The 22269-nt window shown below is 34.5% G+C and overlaps 4 protein-coding genes across 4 annotated transcripts; all 4 read right to left on the reverse strand.

Annotated features, from left to right (window-relative positions):
• Window positions 1-3774: 3774 nt before the first annotated feature.
• On the reverse strand, window positions 3775-7841 carry LOC115708186 (transcription factor MYB1). Its single transcript, XM_030636393.2, has 2 exons — window positions 7185-7841; window positions 3775-5030 (listed from the first exon to the last, which is right to left on the reverse strand). The coding sequence occupies exons 1-2, from the start codon at window positions 7522-7524 to the stop codon at window positions 4084-4086; spliced, it is 1287 nt and encodes a 428-aa protein (XP_030492253.2). The 5' UTR covers window positions 7525-7841; the 3' UTR covers window positions 3775-4083.
• A 7344-nt stretch (window positions 7842-15185) lies between these two features.
• LOC133035224 (uncharacterized) lies at window positions 15186-15671 on the reverse strand. Its single transcript, XM_061111092.1, has one exon. The coding sequence runs from the start codon at window positions 15669-15671 to the stop codon at window positions 15186-15188; it is 486 nt and encodes a 161-aa protein (XP_060967075.1).
• A 1296-nt stretch (window positions 15672-16967) lies between these two features.
• Window positions 16968-17451, reverse strand: LOC133035301 (uncharacterized mitochondrial protein AtMg00860-like). Its single transcript, XM_061111096.1, has 2 exons — window positions 17252-17451; window positions 16968-17145 (listed from the first exon to the last, which is right to left on the reverse strand). The coding sequence occupies exons 1-2, from the start codon at window positions 17449-17451 to the stop codon at window positions 16968-16970; spliced, it is 378 nt and encodes a 125-aa protein (XP_060967079.1).
• A 462-nt stretch (window positions 17452-17913) lies between these two features.
• Window positions 17914-18771, reverse strand: LOC133035352 (uncharacterized). Its single transcript, XM_061111159.1, has one exon. It carries the CDS (start codon window positions 18769-18771, stop codon window positions 17914-17916), a length of 858 nt encoding a protein of 285 aa, XP_060967142.1.
• Between the last annotated feature and the right edge of the window lie 3498 nt (window positions 18772-22269).

Here is a 22269-nt window from a genome sequence, read left to right on the forward strand (position 1 = left end):
ATACCATGGCCGACCACTTGTTCAAGATTTTTCCAATTATTATTTTCATTATTTTAATGCCAAATAATTACTAACATGAACCTAGTAGTTTCCTATAAATAGAAAGTGATGGCTCACACCAAAATAAGAAGTTATTCAGTAATTCAGGAAACTGCCTTTTAGAAAATTGAGCCACTCACTTGGTCAAAACATGGACAAATGTTCTTAATCTTCAACTGAAAAACAGAAACAAAAAAAACAAAACATGAAACAAAAAAAAATAAAAAAAACAAAGATTAATAAACTGGCACCAAACAAAGATAAAAAAGTAAAGAAATTGAAAATCACCTTGTTTAACGGCAAATCAAAAATCTTGCCTTTCAAGTCTCTAGAAGTTGGATTTTTGGTCCCAACATCATTGGTCCAATTTCAAATTCTTGGAATCCTGGATGCAACTCTTTTGCAAAAGGTGTTTACCATCACAGGACAACATTCATAAAACCAAACTATGAACACCCAAGGACAGCCCAACACTCTGTACCAACCATCGTAGGACTGACCTCCCTTCTCCTCTTTATTTTCTATTTTAATACCATGCTCTATTCTGCCTTTAAAAGAATCAATAGTACACTCAAACGACTCCCTACCCCAACAATACTCATCCCATTGACCGCTATCAACGACATCTAAATCAAACCTAGAAACTTTCTTATCTAGAGTATTGCTAAGAAGAAAACATTGGATGAAATACAACACAGAGAGTTTCAAACCTAGGGATTCATCTTGTCGCCACCTACTGCCCAAGAAAGCATCCTCTATAGCCTTATGATCAATGGTTTTTATGCCAGGGAAACAAACCACAATTAACTGGTTTGATTCTTGGGAAAATAACAGTTTATTGCAATCCCCAAAATAATCAAGACCAATAATCAAGTAATACTCCTCGATGTTGAACCGTATACAACAACCAGCAACCTTAGCCTAAAATTCTTTGGGATTGGGCTGGTAAACCTCCCTCAAAAGTAGGTTGTGAACAACTTGGGGGTGAAAAACAAAGTCAGGAATATCTAAAAAGTGCCCAAACTGGGTGTCTCGAAACATTGTTAACAAATTCACAGATAAAGAATTCTTAATGTTATCAATACCAGAGAAATTACTTGTACATACACACTTCGATCTGTAGAAATCATTGGGACTGAATTTGTTAACCCAATCCTGCATTTTACAAAGAAAGCAAATATAATGAAATAGCATATGCAAGTAACAAAACTATAATACAACTACAAAACAATTGTAAACAAACTAACATACAGAAAAATCTCCTTCAACATCAACATCCATGATAATTCTAATTTGTACCCATTGATGATATAAAAATAGACAGAAAACAACTAGAAAACAACATTTTCGAAAAAAACACATACAGCAAGGTGTTAAAACTATATAAAAAAAACTATGAAAAAAACAATTAAAAAATGAAAACTGATCAAATGAAGTAACTGAAATGAAAACAATAATACATTTGGAAAAACAAAAACATGGAAAAAAACAATAATATGTAACAGAAATTATAACTAAAAAACGAAATATTAAAAACCCAAAAAATAACACATAAATAAAATTAATAAAACAGAAGCCCTAAAAACCAAAAAAAAAAATTGCTAAAATGAAAAACCTAAAATAATGAAATCGATAAACACAAAACCCACAAAAGTCGAATACAAAAAAAATTCAAAAATGGGGGGAAACTAAAAAGAAACCGAAAACAAACCTGAGATCGAAGAGATCATTCTTTTTGAGCAGGATCATGAGAAATTTTTTCATGGGCAGCAACCTTTGATTTCTTCTTTGGGGGAGCTCGCTCACGTTTCGAGAACGGAGGAGCCAAATCAGAGTCATCTTCCTGAATAACGGGACGTTTGCCCTTGTTCCTATTAGCTAAAGATTTCAACCCCATTTTAGAACTTTTTTTTGGCACAAGGGAAAGAGTGGATGAAGAACGAGTAATATCCATATTTATAAATGGATTAAGAGAAAAAGAAAAAGAGGGAAAACGGTTATGTGAATCGGTTAATGTGAGTTGAAAAAAAAAATTGAAGAACTGAAAGAAGAGGGAAAACGAGTTGGGATCGTGGAGGGAGAAGAGTCCAGCTATGGAGGTTATGATTTTTAAAAAAATTTGAAAAGAAATGGAATATAGTAAGAAAAAGAAGAGAAAAATGGAGGGAAATGATGTAATGAAAGATTGATATAAGACATCAATCAAATACGTGTCAGCTGCATGTATTGTGTGTGCATGTGGTGAAAATATAATAAACTAAAGATGATGAGTATAAATGTTGCTTTAACCGTGATATTTTAATAATAAAGTGTGCATTTTGTATTTTTGGTGTAAATTTTTTTAATAATAATAATAATAATAATAATAATAATAATAATAATAATAATAATAATAAACGGTTCAATAGTTTCTTTACTACAAAATTGAATTTTGAAGTACTAACTAATTTCTAAAATAACTTATAAGAAACTAAATTTTTAAATATGACGCCTTTTCTGCTGTATAAAATATGTTAGTGTTACTTATTCAAAGTAAATTTATTTAGATACTAGAAAATTTTCAAATGTGAAATATTATAATATTTATTGTAGTAACCCAAAATATTAAATGGTATACTTGTTTTGTTCAAATATAATATTTAGTTACTTCTTTGTTAACAATTTATAAAAGAAAGAGAAATGTTACTTTTATCTTCTTCATCGTTTTTATATCACAAATATATATATATATATATATATATATATAAATATATTTTCCACAACTCAAAATATAGCTTAAAATTATAAAAAAGAAAAGGTAAATAAAATAACATATAATGTAGCCTAAAAATTAAAAAGTAAAATCATAGTTTTAAAATTATCTAATCAAAATAAATAACTAAATGTGTATGAAAAAAAAATTATCTTGAAACAATTTTTTTTAATAAAAAATAACTAATTGATATATTATTAACATCAAAAGCAACTAAAAAATTGTTTTTATGTTTTGAAAAAACTTACAAAACGCTAAAATTTTTGAAGGCCAGAATTTTCAAGTTTTTTCCATTTTTGATAATAATTTTAAATTTCGGTATTTATGCTCACGCAACACATCGGTATTTATACAAATAAATTTATGGAAGATATTTTTATAAAATAAAATCAATTTTAGGTATGATATTGAAAAAAATCCTTAAATCGAGCTCTTGTACCAAACAATCCATAAGCGTTTTCCGCATCTTTGAAATGGCTTCTGCAAAAAGGTTCCCATATCCATGTCCATGAAGTCGAAGTTGATGCTCTCATGGTATCGCAAGCGTTAAAGAATCCAGATCATTCATTTTCAGCATATACTGATTTAATCCAACTTTCCAGGAGTTTCTGTAAACCATGTCTATAGAACTGCTAATAAGGTAACTCATGGTCTTGCTCAATTTTGGTTGGATAAAATACCATCTCCAATCTCTTCTTTCATTGTATTCAAACTTGTTCTTTAATAATAACAAAATGTTCTTGCTCAATTTTCTCACTTTCACCTTGTCTCTCATAACATCTAAAACTCATTATACCAACTTCTTTTAACTTTCTCTCTCCAAACAAACAAGCACGCATTCTTTACGTGTACATATATATAAGTATGTATGTATTCATTGTAAAATAAATACCAAGCATAGCATAGGATTTGAATTTTGGAGAGCTTCAATCGTAATCTGTTGGGGAACTTCTTTAAGATCAAGACAAATCTTTAAGACAAGCTTTAATATAACGTAAAATCATATAAAAGAAAAACATATACAGCTTGAAGCTTAGTGTTAAAGAAACACGTATAATAAAAGTTCAATTAGGTAAAAGCATAACCATTTACAATGGTCATGAATAAGCTTCACTCCTATGGCATGCCAAGTCTAAATATAATCAAACTCTTATTTGATTCTTCTTAGCAGCCAAATGGAAACCCTTTAACAAAAAAACATGTATTATCAACCAATAACTATGACAACTCGGTGAATTATATACCTTTCTTCCGGCGTTGAAACTCGAAAGGATGAGAACAAGTCAAAAGTATTAGCTCAAGCCCTCAACTTCAGCTGGCATTGCAAAACTTTGCATCTGGGATGACAAAGCATCTGTCATCATGCCCATCAATTTGTTACGTCCTTCGTCAAAGCGCAAATGGTCCTTAGTTCTGTTCCGTTCGGACATTCCAACTTGTGCAGTAGAGGTTGACCCTTGAAAGATTTCTACAATTGTTGTGTGATCAGACATCCTAGCCCGACTATTCTCAAGACCACTTCTCATCCATGCTATATTGTTCAACTCTGTAACAATGGAGATTAATTCATTACTTGGAAAAGAGGGTCCCTCGTCATACTCTATAAAATCGGGTCCCAACAATGAGCTACGAGTTTGACTTTGATTTGAATTTGCACAGCAACCATGGCCACATTGTAAAGGGGTCATAGGCTCACTGCATTTTTCTCGAAAATATTTACAGGACCCAAAATCTGATCTGGAAGCTTGAGACAAAGTCTCATGAGCCGCCACTGTCCTTGGTACAGAAGAATGTTTCAGTCCATTCAATGGATCATAAACACTAAATGCACTAATTCGTGCCACTGGACGGGAAATGATAGTATGACGTGGTGTTTCAGAAGCAAGGTTATGATAATTTGCTTCATCAATGCAACCCTGATTTACTTGAGCACTGTTTCCATACTGGAAAGGTCTATTCTCGACTGAAATATCTCCTCCTTCAAGATTCCTAAGTGGATTCATAATTTCCACAGACATGGTCTCTTCTGAAGATGACCTTCTCTTGTCAAGGCTGCCATCAATCACCATCTCCTCAGGGCCAGTGTTGAACCTCCCACACTCAGGGTATTTGCGTTTTAGAGTAGAGTTCCAGTGGTTCTTAATTGCATTATCGGTTCTACCTGGCAGAAGTCTTGCTATTGCTGCCCATTTGTTCCCATGGATTGCATGAGCTGTAACAATAAGACGATCTTCTTCCTCTGTAGAAATTTAAGTTCCAGACAGAGACCAAGAAATATCAGTGAAAATCAGGTATGAAATCCCAAACATATGAAATTGGCAACAAAACATGAAAAGAACATGAGCCCAAATACTGGAAAACATAATAGACTTCAAATGAAAAATTAAATCAGTTTACCACAAGGGGAAGGAATTTTAAATATTCATGCTGTCAAGTTATACATAGATCACTAAAAGAATTTAAACATGTCAAAATCTCATGGAAATGGAAAACACAACTCAAAATATCAGTTCAACTGGACATGAATATTACAACTTTACTAATTGCAATCAGGAAAAAATAGTATGCGGTAAACATCATCACAGACAAAATGATTGATTTATCTCAATATTTAATACACTCTACAGAAGCCCATTCAAGCAGTTATTGTTTTCCTTACCCAACACTATACTAGACTTATGATACTCTCCTATTCTCTCTTCATATTCTAACTTTAAACAATATCAGTAGCCCATAAGTAAAGAAAAACTCCCTAAATTTGACTGGCATGTATACAGTATCAAACTCAAGTTGCCAAAAAAACAAATGACAGAGCTCTAGCAAGCATTACAATAATATTTACACATATCATGAAAGTTATAAGACCTTGTACAAACATGAGCTCTTTAATCCCATGGTTGACGTGTGTCAGAACCTCTAAATGAACTACAATTACAATGGTGAAACAGAAGAAAAAATGGTTATACAGCTGCTTCTGAAAAGCTTATATTCATCCAAAAGCGTGTGAAAGCACCTCCAACCTTTTCTATTATGGATGCATTAATTCACTTAAAGATATGACAAAAAAATCATAGACTCATGGAACTCATGATTTGTTTTAAAGACGTTAGTTTCATATATTTCTAACTAAACGAAAATGTCCTGTCTCATTAACAAAATGAATAAATAATCCTACATCCTTTTTGTGAGCTCAACATGAACTGTTAAAGAAGGAATGAAATAATAAAGTGAGCAACCAGATAAGTCACAAGATCAAAAAATGAGAGTATGAAGATATGAGAGGCACAAAAAGTCAGAATAACTATAAATTAGAAACCATATCTATAAAGGAATATCTACTCGGTATTTATCAAAAACAAAATGGTCTTATAAAAGAAAAACAAAAAAATACACTGCAATGGCATAACAAAAACTTAAGAGGAAGTCCAATTTCATCAAGCAACCTTCAACTAAAAATTTACCAGTAGCATGCATCTTATACAGCTCTGAAAGCCATACATTCAGTAAGAAAGATTAATGCTTAAATTTTCAAACCAACCACTAAAGTGGCAATAAAGCAATGAAAGGCATTGATAGAAAATTGAATTTCTGCATTAAAAAAGGAATCATGTCATGCATTTGGTTTGGTATTCCACAGAAATGACATATATGACTTGTTTCTAAGTGTCTACTCACATACTCTGGAATCTAACTATTACAAAAGCACCCAAACTAGCAACATGGCTATTGAAGAAAAAAAATATAACTACAACTGATCAAATGACTCTTCTAACTCCTTCAAGTGATCCGTACATTAAGGCAAAGACTTAACAAATTAATAAGAGTCGGTGTTACAGGAAAGGTATAGGGACTAATTAGTATAAATATGTAAAGTCATTTCACAAATAGAGTCAAAAAAAAAAAATGAGAGAAAATTAGGAGTATTCCTATTGGAATTTGGTAAGAGTACATTTGATATTGTTTTTTTTCTTTAACCTATAAAATTGTCTTTATTATTGAATTGCCCAACTCATGGAGTCTCAAGGTAATACAATATCAAACCCACTCTTCAAGTCAGTGCCAAACTCCAATAGCAATACTCTTAATTTTCATTCATTTCATTCATTCATTCTCTATTTATAAAATGATTTTACATATTTATACTAACTAGACAATTTACTAGTTGCCCCGACAAACAAATATAATACTAAAACAATCCCAAAACATCTAAATAACTCAAGCTAAAATCCACATTCCAAAACCTCCAAATACGAACACACAAAATAGGTAAAACCCACACATTATTCAATTCAAAACCCCAAACCAAACCCCACAAACACAGACGCACGCACAAAATAAACAGTCACAAAAAATGAAAGCTACCAGGGTTACATTATAGGCAATGGCGGCTTACCAGTAAAGGGTTTACGCTTAACACAGGGATCGAGCTGATTACACCACCGGAGTCGGCATGACTTTCCAGACCTTCCAGGAATCCCCCGGGCGATCAGGCTCCAATTCCTTGCTCCGAACTTACTCACGAGTCGACTAAGCACAACGTCCTCTTCCGGTGACCATGGTCCCTTCACTCTCCCATCTCCTCCACCATCACCATCACCACTACCAGCACCAACACAGACACGATCACTCACCCTCAACTCCAACAACTCAGCTTCACCGCCGCCTCCACCGCCTAGTTTCAACCCATCAGTGCGGTCATCGTCGTTGGAAACTGCATCGTTTGGCACAGTCATGGTTCGGTTGGTTTGTTTGTTTTCGACTCTCTCTCTTCTCTCCCTGATTCGATGAGAGGGAGTGAAAATGTTATTTTATCATTACCTACCCGCCTAAGCCTAACTGCAAATTGAGGGGTATTTTGGGAAACAAAGCTTGCAACTATTTCGACTTCCCCACTTTTGGCCCCTTAAGCAAGTCGTTTATTTCATTGTAAATGACCGAGATGTCCTTTTCATGGTACACTGTTTGAGCTGTTTGAATGAGTCCAACGACATCGTTTTGCGGCTGTTGAGATTCTCCTTTTCGGAATAGAGAAATGAGGTGAGAGGACTTTGGTTGACAGACATGGGCATTGGGCGCTTTAATATTGATTAATATCCGTAATTACGGGTTCGGGACAGTTTGTGGGGTAGAGCTGTATTTTAAATGGTTACTTTATTTGTTTACGTACGGGAGGAGAATATTTTGCAACCACACCTCACATTTTAATAATTTTAATTTAAAAACAAAAATTACTAAAAAGCAATCAAAGTCTCTAACAAAATTTCTATTACTTTATATATTATTTTTTTAGTTTTTTTTTTTAATTTATGGTTTGAATTTTTAAAATAATTTTTTCCGGTAATTTTTATATGGGTTGCTATACGATTTTTGGTTGCAATTTAGATTGCTCTGCTAGTTACAATATGTGTTTTTATGTAGAACTCTGTAAAAATGCAGAAAAAAACTGTTTTGAAGTGTAAAAATGCAAAAGCCTCATTCTTTAAATGTGTTAAAATCTTTTATAGGGGTGGGTATCATCCAATTCAATCAAATTGAATCGAACTCATCCAATTCAATCTAATTACAAAAAGTTGGATATCCAATTACAATTGGATTGAATGTTAAAAGTCGGATTCTAATTGAATTGAATCGATTATTGGATGTCAATCTCAAAATTCAGTTAAAAATTGATCTAATCTAATTATATTTATGTATGTTAAAAAATTATTTATATAATAAAAAATGTTGAAAAATATAATATATATTAATTAAATTTTTATTAGATTTTTTTTGTATGTTGAATTTGTAATACTTGATTGTTTTGTGTATTTAATTTCATAATGTTTTGTTTTATTTTATTACTTTGAAATATTGTTGTTTTAATTATTTAAAACTTTTAGCTACATTACACTTGTAACGATGGTATGTTTAAAGTATTAAACTTAAATAAAAGGTAATACTTAATTTTTATATATTTTTCTTCATATTTTTAAGTTAATATTAAAATTTAGGTCTGTAATTGGATATCCAATTAAAAAATCGATCCAATCTAATTAGTAATTAGATTGGATTGGATTGGATTTTAAGGTCTAATTGGATTGGATAAGATGATGATTTTCTAAATCCAATTAGTGATTGGATTGGATCGAATGAGGAAAAAAGGTTAGATTGGATCGGATGCCCACCCTTAATCTTTCACATCATCAAAAAAATGTAATATTTTAGTTTATCTCCTTTTTACATCATCTTTAGCACTCTTACTTCTAAAAACACTGCAATAATATAGCCCCCTTCAGGAATGCTATTATAAATAGGGGAATTTGCTATTATAGCCCAATAGGGCAATAAATATTACAAGAATACAGTTAGTCAACATATTAAACATCTATGTAGCCCAACCGACAAAAATTATAGAAATACCTAGAATCCTAGTAACACCAGGATCGTGTTGAGAATATTTTACTAGGATCTAGATTTATTAACAAATATGTTGAATTAACATCCTAAATATGAATATCTCTAAAACAATAAAATTAAACACATAAGAGTTTAGAAAACCTTACATTGGTTGCAGCGGAATATAATGACTCCTTCCGCTCAGATCTCTAACCCTTGTTCCTTTCTGTCGTAGAGTATTATCAATATGTGAGCCTGGATCTCTTTCTCTCCTTCGGGTTTGGTTACCACCATCTTACTCACTATGATTGAGTAATTGACTTGCTATGTGTGGGCATGGCACTCTTTCACTAAGGCTCGAATTGGATGAATAATGAAGGAGGCTTGAAAACTACATAGAAGATGTCTCTCATCTACTATTTGTCTGACAGAGAAAACTAGGTTTGATTTGGTTGAAGGCAATAGTTGGATGAGATGAGAGCATCATGTTCCTTTTATAGTGTTTCAACTAGGGCTTAGGGCTGAATTATATGGATTAAAAAGAATAAAATATTGGGCAAAAATTACTCTATGGCCGGCCATAAAGTGGACCATTCTCTATACTTTATTTCAACAACTTATTTTTCTTTTAATAATACCATATTTTCCAACTCAACCCTATAAATGCCAAAACTATTTATTTAATAATTATAATTAATCATCAAATAAATTATCATTTATATTATTTATTAAATAGACCATACAAAGTCTCTTAATTAATAAATTGACCCCAAAACATCTTTTCTTTACAATTAAGCTCTTGCTTAGTGAAAAGTCATAAATAAGACATAATATAATTTTAGAATTATAATTGATTAATTAAAATCAATTAACTCAATCTGCAAGCAGTATTATCTTAACTAGTGAGGGGACCATGGACCTATATAACCGAGCTTTCAATAGGTAGATTTAGAATTTACCAAGTACCTAACATATTAATTCTGTCTTATACCACTATATATTTGGAATTGAATAGCACTCTCAATTATATAGAACTCTCTATATGTACCATGATATAGATACCTTATGATTATCCATTGTTATAATCCTAATAGTCAAAGATCCTCTATAGATGATCTACATCGAAAAGAGACAAATTTACCGTTCTACCCTTCAATGTATTTTATCCTTAAAATACTTAGTTACCTATAAATGATATTTCAGTAAACTTATATAATTACTGAAACGAGATCTCAATCATTTATTTCTATTCAGCCGAACTCGAAGGAAATTATCGTTTCACTTCTAAATACTTATAGAAGCTATAGATTCCATATCTATGATTAGCGCTCCCACTCAATTAAACTACCATGTTCCCAAGATGTAAATATCCGCCAGAACCATTGGTTAGCTTCCACGAACAACTTGAAGAACATAAATAATACAACTAAGTTGAACCTAACCATATCAAGATTAAGATCCATAGACCTAAGATCAACCATTGATATTGACTTAGAAAGATATAACGGTAAGTTTATGATATCTTATTCAAGTTCAATATCGGTTCCTTCCAATGTATACTCCATACATCCGATACTGGTAAACTTTGCCAATGCTCTGGAAATGACATAACACTTATCCAAGGTGTAAGTATACTTTATCGCGATTATCATGCCAGTCTAAATCCAGTGAACTGACAAATCATGGGAATTAAACTTTTTAACATATAATCATGATTATATTCCACTGTGCTGACGACACTATAATCATGAACAAATATATATGTTCTGGACTTAATAGAATTTATACATTAAACATAATCATGAAATAAGTCATGAGAACCATGAAACATAAAATGCGATTTCTAATCTTTTATTAATTAGTAAATCTGATTATATTGAAATGAGTTTTATTTAGGGCACAAAACTCAACAGATCGTACCAGAGAAACAAATGAAACCAGCGATGATAAGAGTTCAGCTATGATGAAACAACTCCGACCACCAAGACACCAATAATTCTAGCGACCAAGACACCATTAATTCTGGTGAATCGCGACCTGAAAAAAATAGAATCTCAAATGAAAAAGTAACCCAAATCGATTGATTAAATTTTTTTCAGAAAATGGGTTTGAAATGTAAACTCAATCTTGAAAATTAATTCAAATTCCAAAAATTTAATTATTGTAAATTAAATTTATAAATTCTTAAGATGTAGACAGATAAGAAGTAGATCTTAAGTTTTTCAATTGATATAAATTCGGTATCATCCATATAATACTTATCACTTCAATATCTAAATTATAATTGTTGCATCAATGTTATTTTTTGGAACTTCAATCTCAAGATTATTCAATTCCAATCACGACAATAAACTAGATTTACGTTCATCTCGCGTCATGAAATTGGCAACCTAATTTTGATATTTGCATTGCATATCATTGTCATATAGTTTCCCAATAGTTTTACTGATGCTCAAAGAATTGATGTAACAATACTTGCACATTGATCATGCTACACTATTTTTAGTGTTATTTACGTGTATTTTACATAGACAATCCAACACATGCTCTAATAATAACAATTCTAGGGCCAGTTTGGTACAACTGTGTTGTGGAAAAAACCAGCTGCAGCTGTGCTGTGAGAAAAAGTAGCTGCAGCAAAACTGTAAAAAAAACTGAGCTCAATGTTTGGTAAATTATAAATTTCAAAGTATGTGAGTTATTAAGATATATTATAATGATAATGATAATGTTATAATCTAGTTTATTATAATCACAAATTTGTAAAAAATTATTTTATATAATATTTTATTTTTTTTTCAAATATAAATTTATATGCATTTGATAAAAATAATTTATAGTATTTTTGCATTATGTTTTATCAAATGTAAAAAAAATTAGAAAATCAAGTATGTAAGAAATTTTTTAAGTTGATGTTGTTTGTTAATATTAAAATAAAATATAATTTATTTTTTCAAAAAAAAATAAGAAATTTAATCATTATTTATTTTAAATATTTTTATTTTTTTCATCAATATGATTTTTGTACAAAAAAATTTATTATACTCTTTTAATCAAAATAATTTTTTCTAGAAATTGGATTAGAGCAGCTTTAGCTTTTAGTTGTAGCTTCTCCAAAAATTCTTCAAAAAACTATTTTTTGATTGCTTACCAAACATATTTTTATCACAGTTTTTTCAAAAAGTAACTTTTAGCTTTTTCAAAAGCTGTACCAAACGAGCCCCTAATATGGTAAGTTTATTCATATTTTAATGGTGACTGAGTTAAGGTTGATTTTTAGTGTTTTTACAATTGATTCTTCACAAAATAACCTTAACTACAAGTTGTTGTTCATCAGTTCAATAATAGTTGGTTAAATTTTTCTTATTAATATTCAAATATATGGTTCATTCATAGTTGTGAATACGTTGTTTATGCGTTGTCCAATATTCGTCTTAGAAATATCTTATAATAAAAAATTCAGGGATTAAAATTGGTGATGCAAGACTCATATAAAGAAAAATTTATTATTGTAAGTTTGTTTATATTAATAAAAAGATTTTTTTTTTGTTGTTTTTAAGTTATTTAATAGTCGCCTAACAAAACATATTATAGAAATATCTACTGATGTACCATGTATTATCAACCTCTGTTGTGTTTCAGTTGCCTTACAATTTTTTAATAACTGATTGTCCATACTTGTATTTTCAAAATTTCAAGAAATGACACCAATTCCATTTCTGATACAGCTCAATGACAATTTATGCGCTAGTCATAACCTTTGATTTTCCTTTTTCGTTAGATAGGTTATAAATAAAAAATTACAATTGTTTGATCCCTTTCTCGTCAGAAAGGTTTGATCAAGGCGTTATAACGATTCGACCCCTTTTCCGTCAAAAAGGTTTGGTCAGGGAGTTATAACAGTTCGACCCCTTTTCCATCAAAAAAGTTTGGTCGAGGCCCTTAAAAGTTTTCAAAAAAATTTATTTTTTGAAATGATGGGTTTGCATTTGTACTATGTATTTCCAGATCAATTCCGGTTAATTATACATATATGCCCCTCAAGTAATTTCAAAGGGTTTATGCTTTATAATTACTTGTTTGAAAGAAATGATTATTTTATTCACAACTGAAGTTCAAAATATTTCATCAGCAATGTGATTTACAATAATTAATCTCATGAGAACTTCCCTAGTTAAATCGATTATTTTATCAATCTTCTAGGAGCACCTGGTTTTGATAAAACTAGTTTTGATGTCCAGGGTCAATCTCTCACATACTCCCTCAATTGTTTCAATATCTAGGGTCAATCCTTGACATATCCCGGGGCTCCAGGTGAAGTAATCCTGGTTTTGTCTTTGGCTGCTACTGGTTGACAGCCAACTTTTCTCATGACAGCTTGATATGGAAACCACAGCGGGTTGATATCTACTCATGACGCAAAGTTTTTCTTTAGAAAATTTGCTTTACCGTAGTAGTTGCCCCTTGTATTCCCGTGAGTTGCTCCCTCTCGGGATAACCGAGATGTCCCTTCCTCTTACAGAGGAGGGTTATAATCCCGGGTCGCTCGAGTTATTGGGCAGATCGAGCTGATCATGGACATCGCCCTGCCCCTTTATCTATCGTTGGAAGTGTCCTTGCAATATGAGACCTTCTATCTCATCTTTCAGCTGACAACACTCTTCTTTGGTATGACCAATATCCCCATGATATTCACACCGCTTATTTGGATCCCTCTTGCGCCTCGCATGTTTCATAGGTCTTGGCTCGCTAAAAATGACTTCATGTACATGCGCGAGGTAGATATTTTCGCGAGTTTCATTGAGCTCGGTATATTCAACATAAAGAGGGATATATTTTTTGGTTTTCTTATCCTTGGGTAGCCTTTTAGAATCGTCTTTTCTCCTTGATCCTGAGGCTTCCGAATCAAGTTCTCCAACAGTACCATGCATCGGTTGTCTTTTGAGTTTCATGACTTGATGCCCTCTGAACTTATTCTCCAACTCGTTCATTCGCAAATCAGGTGAGCCCGTGCCACAACTTGACACTAATATATCGCATCATCTAATTAGACGATCTCGTACCTACGCTTGGTACTCATCATATGCCACTGATGCCCGTACCTTTGGTTAGTACGTAGCCAGATTTATTGCATCACCTAATCAGATGAGCCCATATATCGTGTCCATAGTATCATTACATTATCATTGCCTAATCAGACAATCGATAATTTCAGAACCTGTCATGCCATGTGGTACATTATACTTTTCTTACCTCAAGTTCCGAATCAGGTATGTTGGCCGACCTGCTTAGAGAACAGTCGATAATCTCGAGCCCTTAAGCTTCCCCGCTCTGAGAATTCGCTATCTTGCTACTACCAGAGCTTAGATCGCTAAGTTTTGGATTGAAAATCAAAGAAAATAGATATAGGAGGAGAATGTTTTGTGGAAGGGGAGGAACGAAGGTTCGTTCTACTCTGTTCTCTGTTCGAATGTTTTATTATCTTATTATTAAGTTATATATATAAAACTTAATATCACTAGTTTTACTTACTTTTTTAACGTTAATATTATTATAATAATAATGATATAATATTAATTAAAATTTTATTATTAATAATTATCTTATCGTTTCTTAATTACTAAGAACTAAGAAACTTTTACTTCTAGGGCGCTACATTAAATCCTACATACTCCTAATTACCCAAATACCTACATTATTAACTTATCACAATATTCCCATTAATTCTATCAATTAAGTCTGTTATGACATTTTTGGCCCCTAATCGAGTCTCCAAGATCGCCAAACCTGAAGATATTTTTCTTTCACAAAGAGTTCATATTACATTCACACATGCTATATAAATCTCTGTAATTTAAATAGCAAATTTAAAATTTTATGTTGAAATAGATTATTAGGATCATAATCCCACTTATTACCTCGTTAACTCATAATATAAATATAAACCTTAATTATTAATTATTAAGCTTATTGGGATATTACAACCATCCCCTCCATATAAGAATTTCGTCCTCGAAATTTACCTGAATAACTCGGAATACAGCTCACGCATCTGCGACTCTAATTCTCTAGTCGCTTCCTCAACTTTACTACTCTTCCATAGGACTTTAACTAGAGGGATCGTTTTATTTCGAAGTACTTTCTCCTTTCTGTCTAAGATCTTGATAGGTTGTTCATTATAAGATAAGTGTGTCTGGAGCTCATTATCATCGTAACTCAAAACATGTGTCGGATCTGGCACGTACGTTCTCAACATAGAGATATGGAAGACATTATGCACCCCGAATAACGCGGGTGGTAAAGCTAATCGATAGGCCACCTGACCTATCCGCTCCAATATCTCAAAAGGGTCGATGTATCTAGGGCTCAACTTTCCTTTCTTTCCAAATCTACGCACCCCTTTTATAGGTGATATTCGAAGAAATACAGAGTCTCCCACTTGAAATTCGATATCTCTACGCTTTGGATCAGAGTAGCATTTCTGTCTACTTTGCGAAGCAAGCATACGAGTTTGAATCTTTTCAATGGCTTCACTGGTCCTTTAGACCAATTTAGGTCCAAGATAACGTCTCTCTCCAGCCTCAACCCAGTGGATAGGCGATTGACATTTCCTACCATACAACATCTCGTAAGGTGCCATACCAATGGTACTCTGATAAGTATTATTATATGAAAATTCAATCAAGGGTAGGAACTTGCTCCAAGATCCTTCAAAATCTATTACACATGCTCGCAACATGTCTTCCAATATCTGAATGGTTCTCTCAGACTAACCATCAGTCTGAGGGTGAAAAGCTGTACTGAATCTCAACTTGGTTCCCATAGCTTTTTGTAAACTCTCCCCGAACTTGGAAGTAAATTTGGGATCACGATCTGAAATAATTGACTTTGGGGTTCCATGGAGTCTCACTATTTCCTTAATGTACAATTCAGAATACTGTTCCACAGTACAAGTCACTCGCACAGGTAAAAGTGCGCTGACTTGGTGAATCAATCCACTATCACCCATATGGAATCATATAACCCAGTAGTCCTAGGCAACCCCACTACGAAGTCCATAGTTATGTCTTCCCATTTCCATTCATGTATTCTTAAGGGCTGAAGTAAACCTGCCGACCTTTGATGTTCAGCCTTAACCTGGTGACAGGTTAAACACTTTGAAACGTATTCAACAATATCACTCTTCATTCCTGACCACCAATATATTGCCTTGGTGTCATGATACATCTTTGTTGTCCCCGGGTGTAGGGAATAGGGAGTAGTATGGAACTCATCAAGGATTTCTCTTCTGATCTGATCCTATGTCGGAATACAAATTCTACCCTTATATCTTAGTAGTCCACTTGGAGTCACAATGAAATCTTTTGTAGCACCAATCTCAACTTTCTTTTTGAGTTCCATCAATTCAAGATCATTTTGTTAGCCAATCTTTATTCTTTCTAGTAAATCAGACTGCAATGTAATATTTGCCAACTTCCCGACTACAAACTCAATGTCAGCCTTGGCCATATTCTCAGCCAATCTTGGAGAGATTTCCTTCAACTCATAAACCTGCCCTGGGCCTTTTCGGCTAAGTGCATCTGCCACTACGTTTGCTTTGCCGGGATGGTAGAGGATTTCACAGTCATAATCCTCGACTAACTCTAGCCATCGTTGTTGTCTCATATTCAGATATTTTTTTAGTGAAAAAGTATTTCAAACTTTTATGGTCGGTGTAAATCTCACACTTTTCACCATATAAATAGTGACGCCAAACCTTCAGGACAAAAACCACAGCTGCCAGTTCTAAATCATGAGTGGGTTAACGCTGTTCAAAAGCCTTCAACTTCCTAGGGGCATAGGCAATGACCTTCCCTGATTGCATTAACACACAACCCAAACCTTGTCTTGAGGCATCACAGTATATCACAAACTTTTCATCACTGACTGGCAGGCTTAGAACTGGTGCAGTAATCAATATCTTCTTTAATTCTTGAAAGCTATTCTCGCATTTTATCAGTCCACATAAATTTATAACTCTTTCGGGTCAGCTCGGTCAAAGGAGTACTAATCTTGGCAAAACCTTCTACAAATATCATATAGTACCCAGCCAACCCTAAGAAACTTCTAACTTCAGTTGTTGTCTTAGGTCGTGGCCAATCTCGAACAGCTTCAATCTTCACTGGATCTACCAAAATCCCATCCTTATTTACCACGTGTCCTAAGAAACTCACTTGGGACAACCAGAATTCACACTTCTTAAACTTTGCATAAAGCTTGTGTTCTCGGAGACGATGTAATACCATACGAAGGTGCTATTCATGAGCTTCTTCCGATTCAGAATAGACTAGAATGTCATCAATAAACACAATCACAAAGTTATCGAGAAAGTCCTTAAATACCTGATTCATTAAGTCCATAAATGTTGCTGGTGCATTAGTCAAGCCGAAGGACATCACTAAAAACTCATAGTGCCCATATCGAGTACGAAAAGAAGTTTTAGGAATATCCTCTGCCCGAATCCTCAACTTGTGATAACCAAATCGAAAGTCAATCTTGGAGAAGATGGTCTTTCCCTGTAACTGATCAAACAAATCATCTATCCTTGGCAAAGGATATTTGTTCTTTATTGTCAACTTGTTCAATTCATGATAATCAATGCACATACGTAACGACCCATCCTTCTTCTTGACAAACAAAACTAGTGCACCCCAAGGAGAGGTACTCGGCCTCGTGAATCGTAGATCAAGTAGGTTCTGTAATTGGACTTACAATTCTTTCAATTTTGCCGGTGCCATTCTACATGGAGCCTTAGAAACTGGCTCAGCCCCAGGTACTAATTCAATTTCGAAGTCAATCTCTCTCTTTGGTGGTAATCCCAGTAACTCTTCCGGGAATACATCTGGAAATTCACATACTACTCGAACCTTTTCCGGTCCCTCTAGTGTATCTTTTGTGGTATCCAACACACTAGCCGGGTATCCCATACATCCTTCTCGTAATAATTCCCTGGTCCTAAGTGCCGATATCAATGGAATCCGAGATCCCTGCACCTTTCCCATAAAAATAAATGGGATCTCACCCTCTGGTTCAAAAGTCACCATCTTTATCTTAAAATCTATAGTAGCATTGTACTTAGTCAACCAATCCATTCCCAGGATTGCATCAAAATCTTCTAAGTCTAATTCAATCAGATCCACTGACAATTCTATCCCTTCTACTAACACTGGGAGAGACCTTATCCACCTCCTGGAGATTACCACTTCTCTAGTAGGTAACAAGGTACAAAATCCACTAGACATGATATCACATGGCCTACTCAATTTCTCAATGATTCTACTAGAAATATATGAATGTGTGGCACCAGAATCAATCAAAATAGTAAACATAATACCACCAATAGATATCTCACCTGTAACAGTCGAAAGGCCAACTTCAGCATCTGCTTGGGTCAAAGCAAACACCCTAGCAGGAACCATAGGACTCTCTTTCTTAGCTTCGGGATTCTGTAGCTGTGGACAGTTGTTCTTACATTGGTAGCAAACTCTAGACCGACATTCACCCAAGTGATGTCTCTTGTAACGCTGCCAAAACCGGTGGTCCATCTGGTTTTCTTTTTCAGTCATTGGGGCTAAAGCTTTTACTCACTCCAATACTAGATGAGGTTTTCCACACGTCCTTCCTCTGAGTACTCTTTTTACAAATCAGGCTTTCAGCCCCCTCAACAGTGAGAGCTAAGTCCACAATTTGAGGATAAGTCTTCACGACCCTTGATTGTTTGGCTGCCATAATCACATCTCTAGCAATATACTCTTCAAGACCTCTGATGAACTTATCTTTCTTGCAGCATCACTGGCCACTTCATCAAAAGCAAACTTGGCCAGCCTGTCAAACTTGGTAGCATATTCAGTCACAGTCATGCTACCCTGAACTAATCGTGCGAACTCTTCAGCTTGAGCGGCATGAATGGATTCATTATAATATTTCTCATAAAACAGTGCCCTGAATGCATTCCAAGTCATAGTATTCAAATTATGACCTTGGGAAATAATCTCCCACCATATCCGGGCATCATCCCATAACATATAAATGGTACATCGTACCCGGTCATTATCTTCTACCCGCATGAAATCAAAGATAGAAGCAATCATAGTCATCCTCTGTTCTACTTTCAATGGGTCTGGGCCACCCTCAAACACAGATGTGTTTTGTTTCCTGAACCGCTCATAAATTGGTTCCATACGATCCCCCATATTCGGTGGCACTACCTGAGGTGCCAATATAGGTGCAAGACGAGCCTGTTGCTCTCTCAGGTCTCAAATCTGCTCCCCTTGTTGCCTAATCATCTCTTGCATGGCAACAAACAGTTGTTCTCAGTTATGAGGGGGTGGAGGATGCTCTTCCCCACCACCTACCCCGAGTTCCAGCTCGCGGTTTAAATGGCCAGATCGGTGCTGCATGATCCAATATCCTATAACCCGAAACCTTCAACCATTTAGAATTCAAACAATATCAACATCAATATGCATACGATATTCACACACTACTTCTTCCCATCATACACTATAATTCTCTAAACAAGTAAGGCAATAGCAAATAACATAAACACTTACTATACCATGAGTTGACCTATCTTCGCAGCAAATGTACATATTCAACGAGTCTTTAGGACCTTTAAAACCATGGTTGCTCTGATACCAAGTTGTAACGCCCTAATCTATAGGAACGCCACATGTGTGATTTTATAAAACTAGTTTAATACTAATATATTAATTAATTATTAAAAACTATTAGGATAATAAAAAAAATTGACTAAAATAAAATACTAAAAACGGACATTATAACGGAAGTAAAAAGGAGTTTCTGGGGATCCCTGTTATAAAAGATTTATCTAAAAGACGATATACAACAACAATTCAAAATGCAGCAGACATAGCCAGTCTAAAACAACTCCTGGCAACTCAACACGCAGGTTGGTGGGGTCAATATGTACATTGCTGGAGAAGACCGCCATCTCATGGTTGTTCTAACTTTGCCTTGCCCTTATCTGCACCACAAAGCACCCGTGAGTCACATAGACTCAATAAGAAAAGTAATAAAGAAGGATACATTAAATAGCTAATTATACATTTCATTATCACAAAATGATTAAACTATAACATTCAACAGTAGGTAATATAATCAGTCACATGCATAGAAATAGATATGCTCATATATTTGTATTGCCTAATCAGGCAAGCCCGTGTCATAATGCAATATCATATATAATATTATTGCGCCACCTAATCAGGTGAGCCCGTGCCACAACTTGACAGTAATATATCACATCGTCTAATCAGACGATCTCGTACCTACGCTCGATACTCATCATATGCCACTGACGCTCGTACCTTTGCCTGGTACGTCACCAGATATATTGCATCACCTAATCAGGTGAGCCCATATATCGTGTCCATAGTATCGTTACATTATCATTGCCTAATCAGACAATCGATAATTTCAGAACCTGTCATGCCATGTGGTACATTATACTTTTCTTACCTCAAGTTTCGAATCAGGTATGTTGGCAGACCTGCTTAGAGAACGATCGATAATCTCGGGCCCTTAAGCTTCCCCGCTTTGAGAATTCGCTATCCTGCTACTACCAGAGCTTAGATTGCTAATTTTCGGATTGAAAATCAAAGAAAATGGATATAGGAGGAGAAGGTTTTGTAGAAGGGGGAGGAACAAGGGTTCGTTCGATTCTGTTCTCTATTCGAATGTTTTATTATCTTATTATTAAGTTATATATATAACTTAACATAACTTGTTTTTTTTAAAATGAAAGTTATCATTTTATTAAACGAGTAATTTAGTTACCAAACTAAAATAACCAGAACAGTGTCTAAGTTAAAGAGGCGATCAGGGTAGGATATAGAGGCTCTCGCAAAGGAGTAAGCCACTACATTTGCCGATCGTTTTACAAAATGAAAAGAAATTATGCAAAGTACATAACAAGGTTTTACAATCACTTATAACTTTCCAAAACATAGAAAGCATAACCGTAGTGCTTCAAATAGCTTGAACCACCGAGAGGCAGTCCGTTTCCAATGTCACATGAAGCCACGCATGGTCTTTAATCCAAGTCAAGGCCTCCCGAACTCCAATAGCTTTGGCCACAACAGGAGACACCGAGCCATTAAACAGTTTAGTACCGCCTTCCACCAATAAACCACTAGAGTCTCTAGCCACAAACCCAACACCATAATTAGAGGTTTCGGTAAACACAACCGCATCAACATTGACCTTAATTCTATTAACATTTGGAGCAATCCATTGCTTAGCTCCATCCCATGGAACGTATCCAGTGAATGACAACTCATTATTAGAACTTTGAGCAGCACGCCATTGATTAAGGTAGTTTGTTGCAGATTCCACTCCCACAATTTTATATTGCCACACTTTATCATTCCTTGCGTTCCACACTGCCCAACACGGCGCCACCAAAAGCCCGACTTTATCCTTGTCCAACACCAAAAATTGTTCCATACACCAGCCAAGAAAAGTGGTTTCTTGCTGCAATGTTGTACCTATGCCCACCCGATCCCGAACCTCCGCAGCAATAGGACAAGACAACAAACAGTGCGCAATGGTTTCTGCATTTAACTGGCAGACCAGACAAATGACACTCACATTCACCCTTTTCGACTGCAACTGCACTAAAGTTGGGAGACAATTCTTCGCAGCCCGCCACAACAGGTTCTTCATCTTTGGAGGAATTTTTAATTGCCATAATTTCCTCCAAAATCCGTCCTCAGCCGAAACATAAATATCAAACTCTCCATTGAGCTGCTGCAATAGCTTGTAAGCACTCTTAACAGTGTACAAACCGGACAGCTCCAAACTCCAACAGAGAGCATCATTCAAAGGCCTTGAGTGAACAGCAACGGATCGCACCAACTCTCTATCACGAGGCACAACAAATCATCAACGATTTCTTCTTCCCAGCCAGAACCATCCACTTTCAACAAATTGCACACTTTAGCATGAGTGAGACTTGGATGAGTAGAAATTATCATAGGATTTTCATCATCCGGAAGCCATGGCTCACCTAAAATGGATATATTTGTACCATCTCCCACAAC

This window comes from Cannabis sativa, chromosome 1 (assembly GCF_029168945.1).
Source record: "Cannabis sativa cultivar Pink pepper isolate KNU-18-1 chromosome 1, ASM2916894v1, whole genome shotgun sequence".
Taxonomy (NCBI): Eukaryota; Viridiplantae; Streptophyta; class Magnoliopsida; order Rosales; family Cannabaceae; genus Cannabis; species Cannabis sativa.

Bases quoted from the DNA above. Each gene is read 5' to 3' on its own strand.
- LOC115708186 (XM_030636393.2), bottom strand. From the start codon at position 7,524: ATGACTGTGCCAAACGATGCAGTTTCCAACGACGATGACCGCACTGAT. The intron at 5,031-7,184 runs GTAAGCCGCCAT...AAATTTCTACAG, and splicing joins TAAGCGTAAACCCTTTACTG to AGGAAGAAGATCGTCTTATT.
- LOC133035224 (XM_061111092.1), bottom strand. From the start codon at position 15,671: ATGCTTGCTTCGCAAAGTAGACAGAAATGCTACTCTGATCCAAAGCGT.
- LOC133035301 (XM_061111096.1), bottom strand. From the start codon at position 17,451: ATGGTATTACATCGTCTCCGAGAACACAAGCTTTATGCAAAGTTTAAG. The intron at 17,146-17,251 runs GTACTATATGAT...ATGCGAGAATAG, and splicing joins AGTTTCTTAGGGTTGGCTGG to CTTTCAAGAATTAAAGAAGA.
- LOC133035352 (XM_061111159.1), bottom strand. From the start codon at position 18,771: ATGACTGAAAAAGAAAACCAGATGGACCACCGGTTTTGGCAGCGTTAC.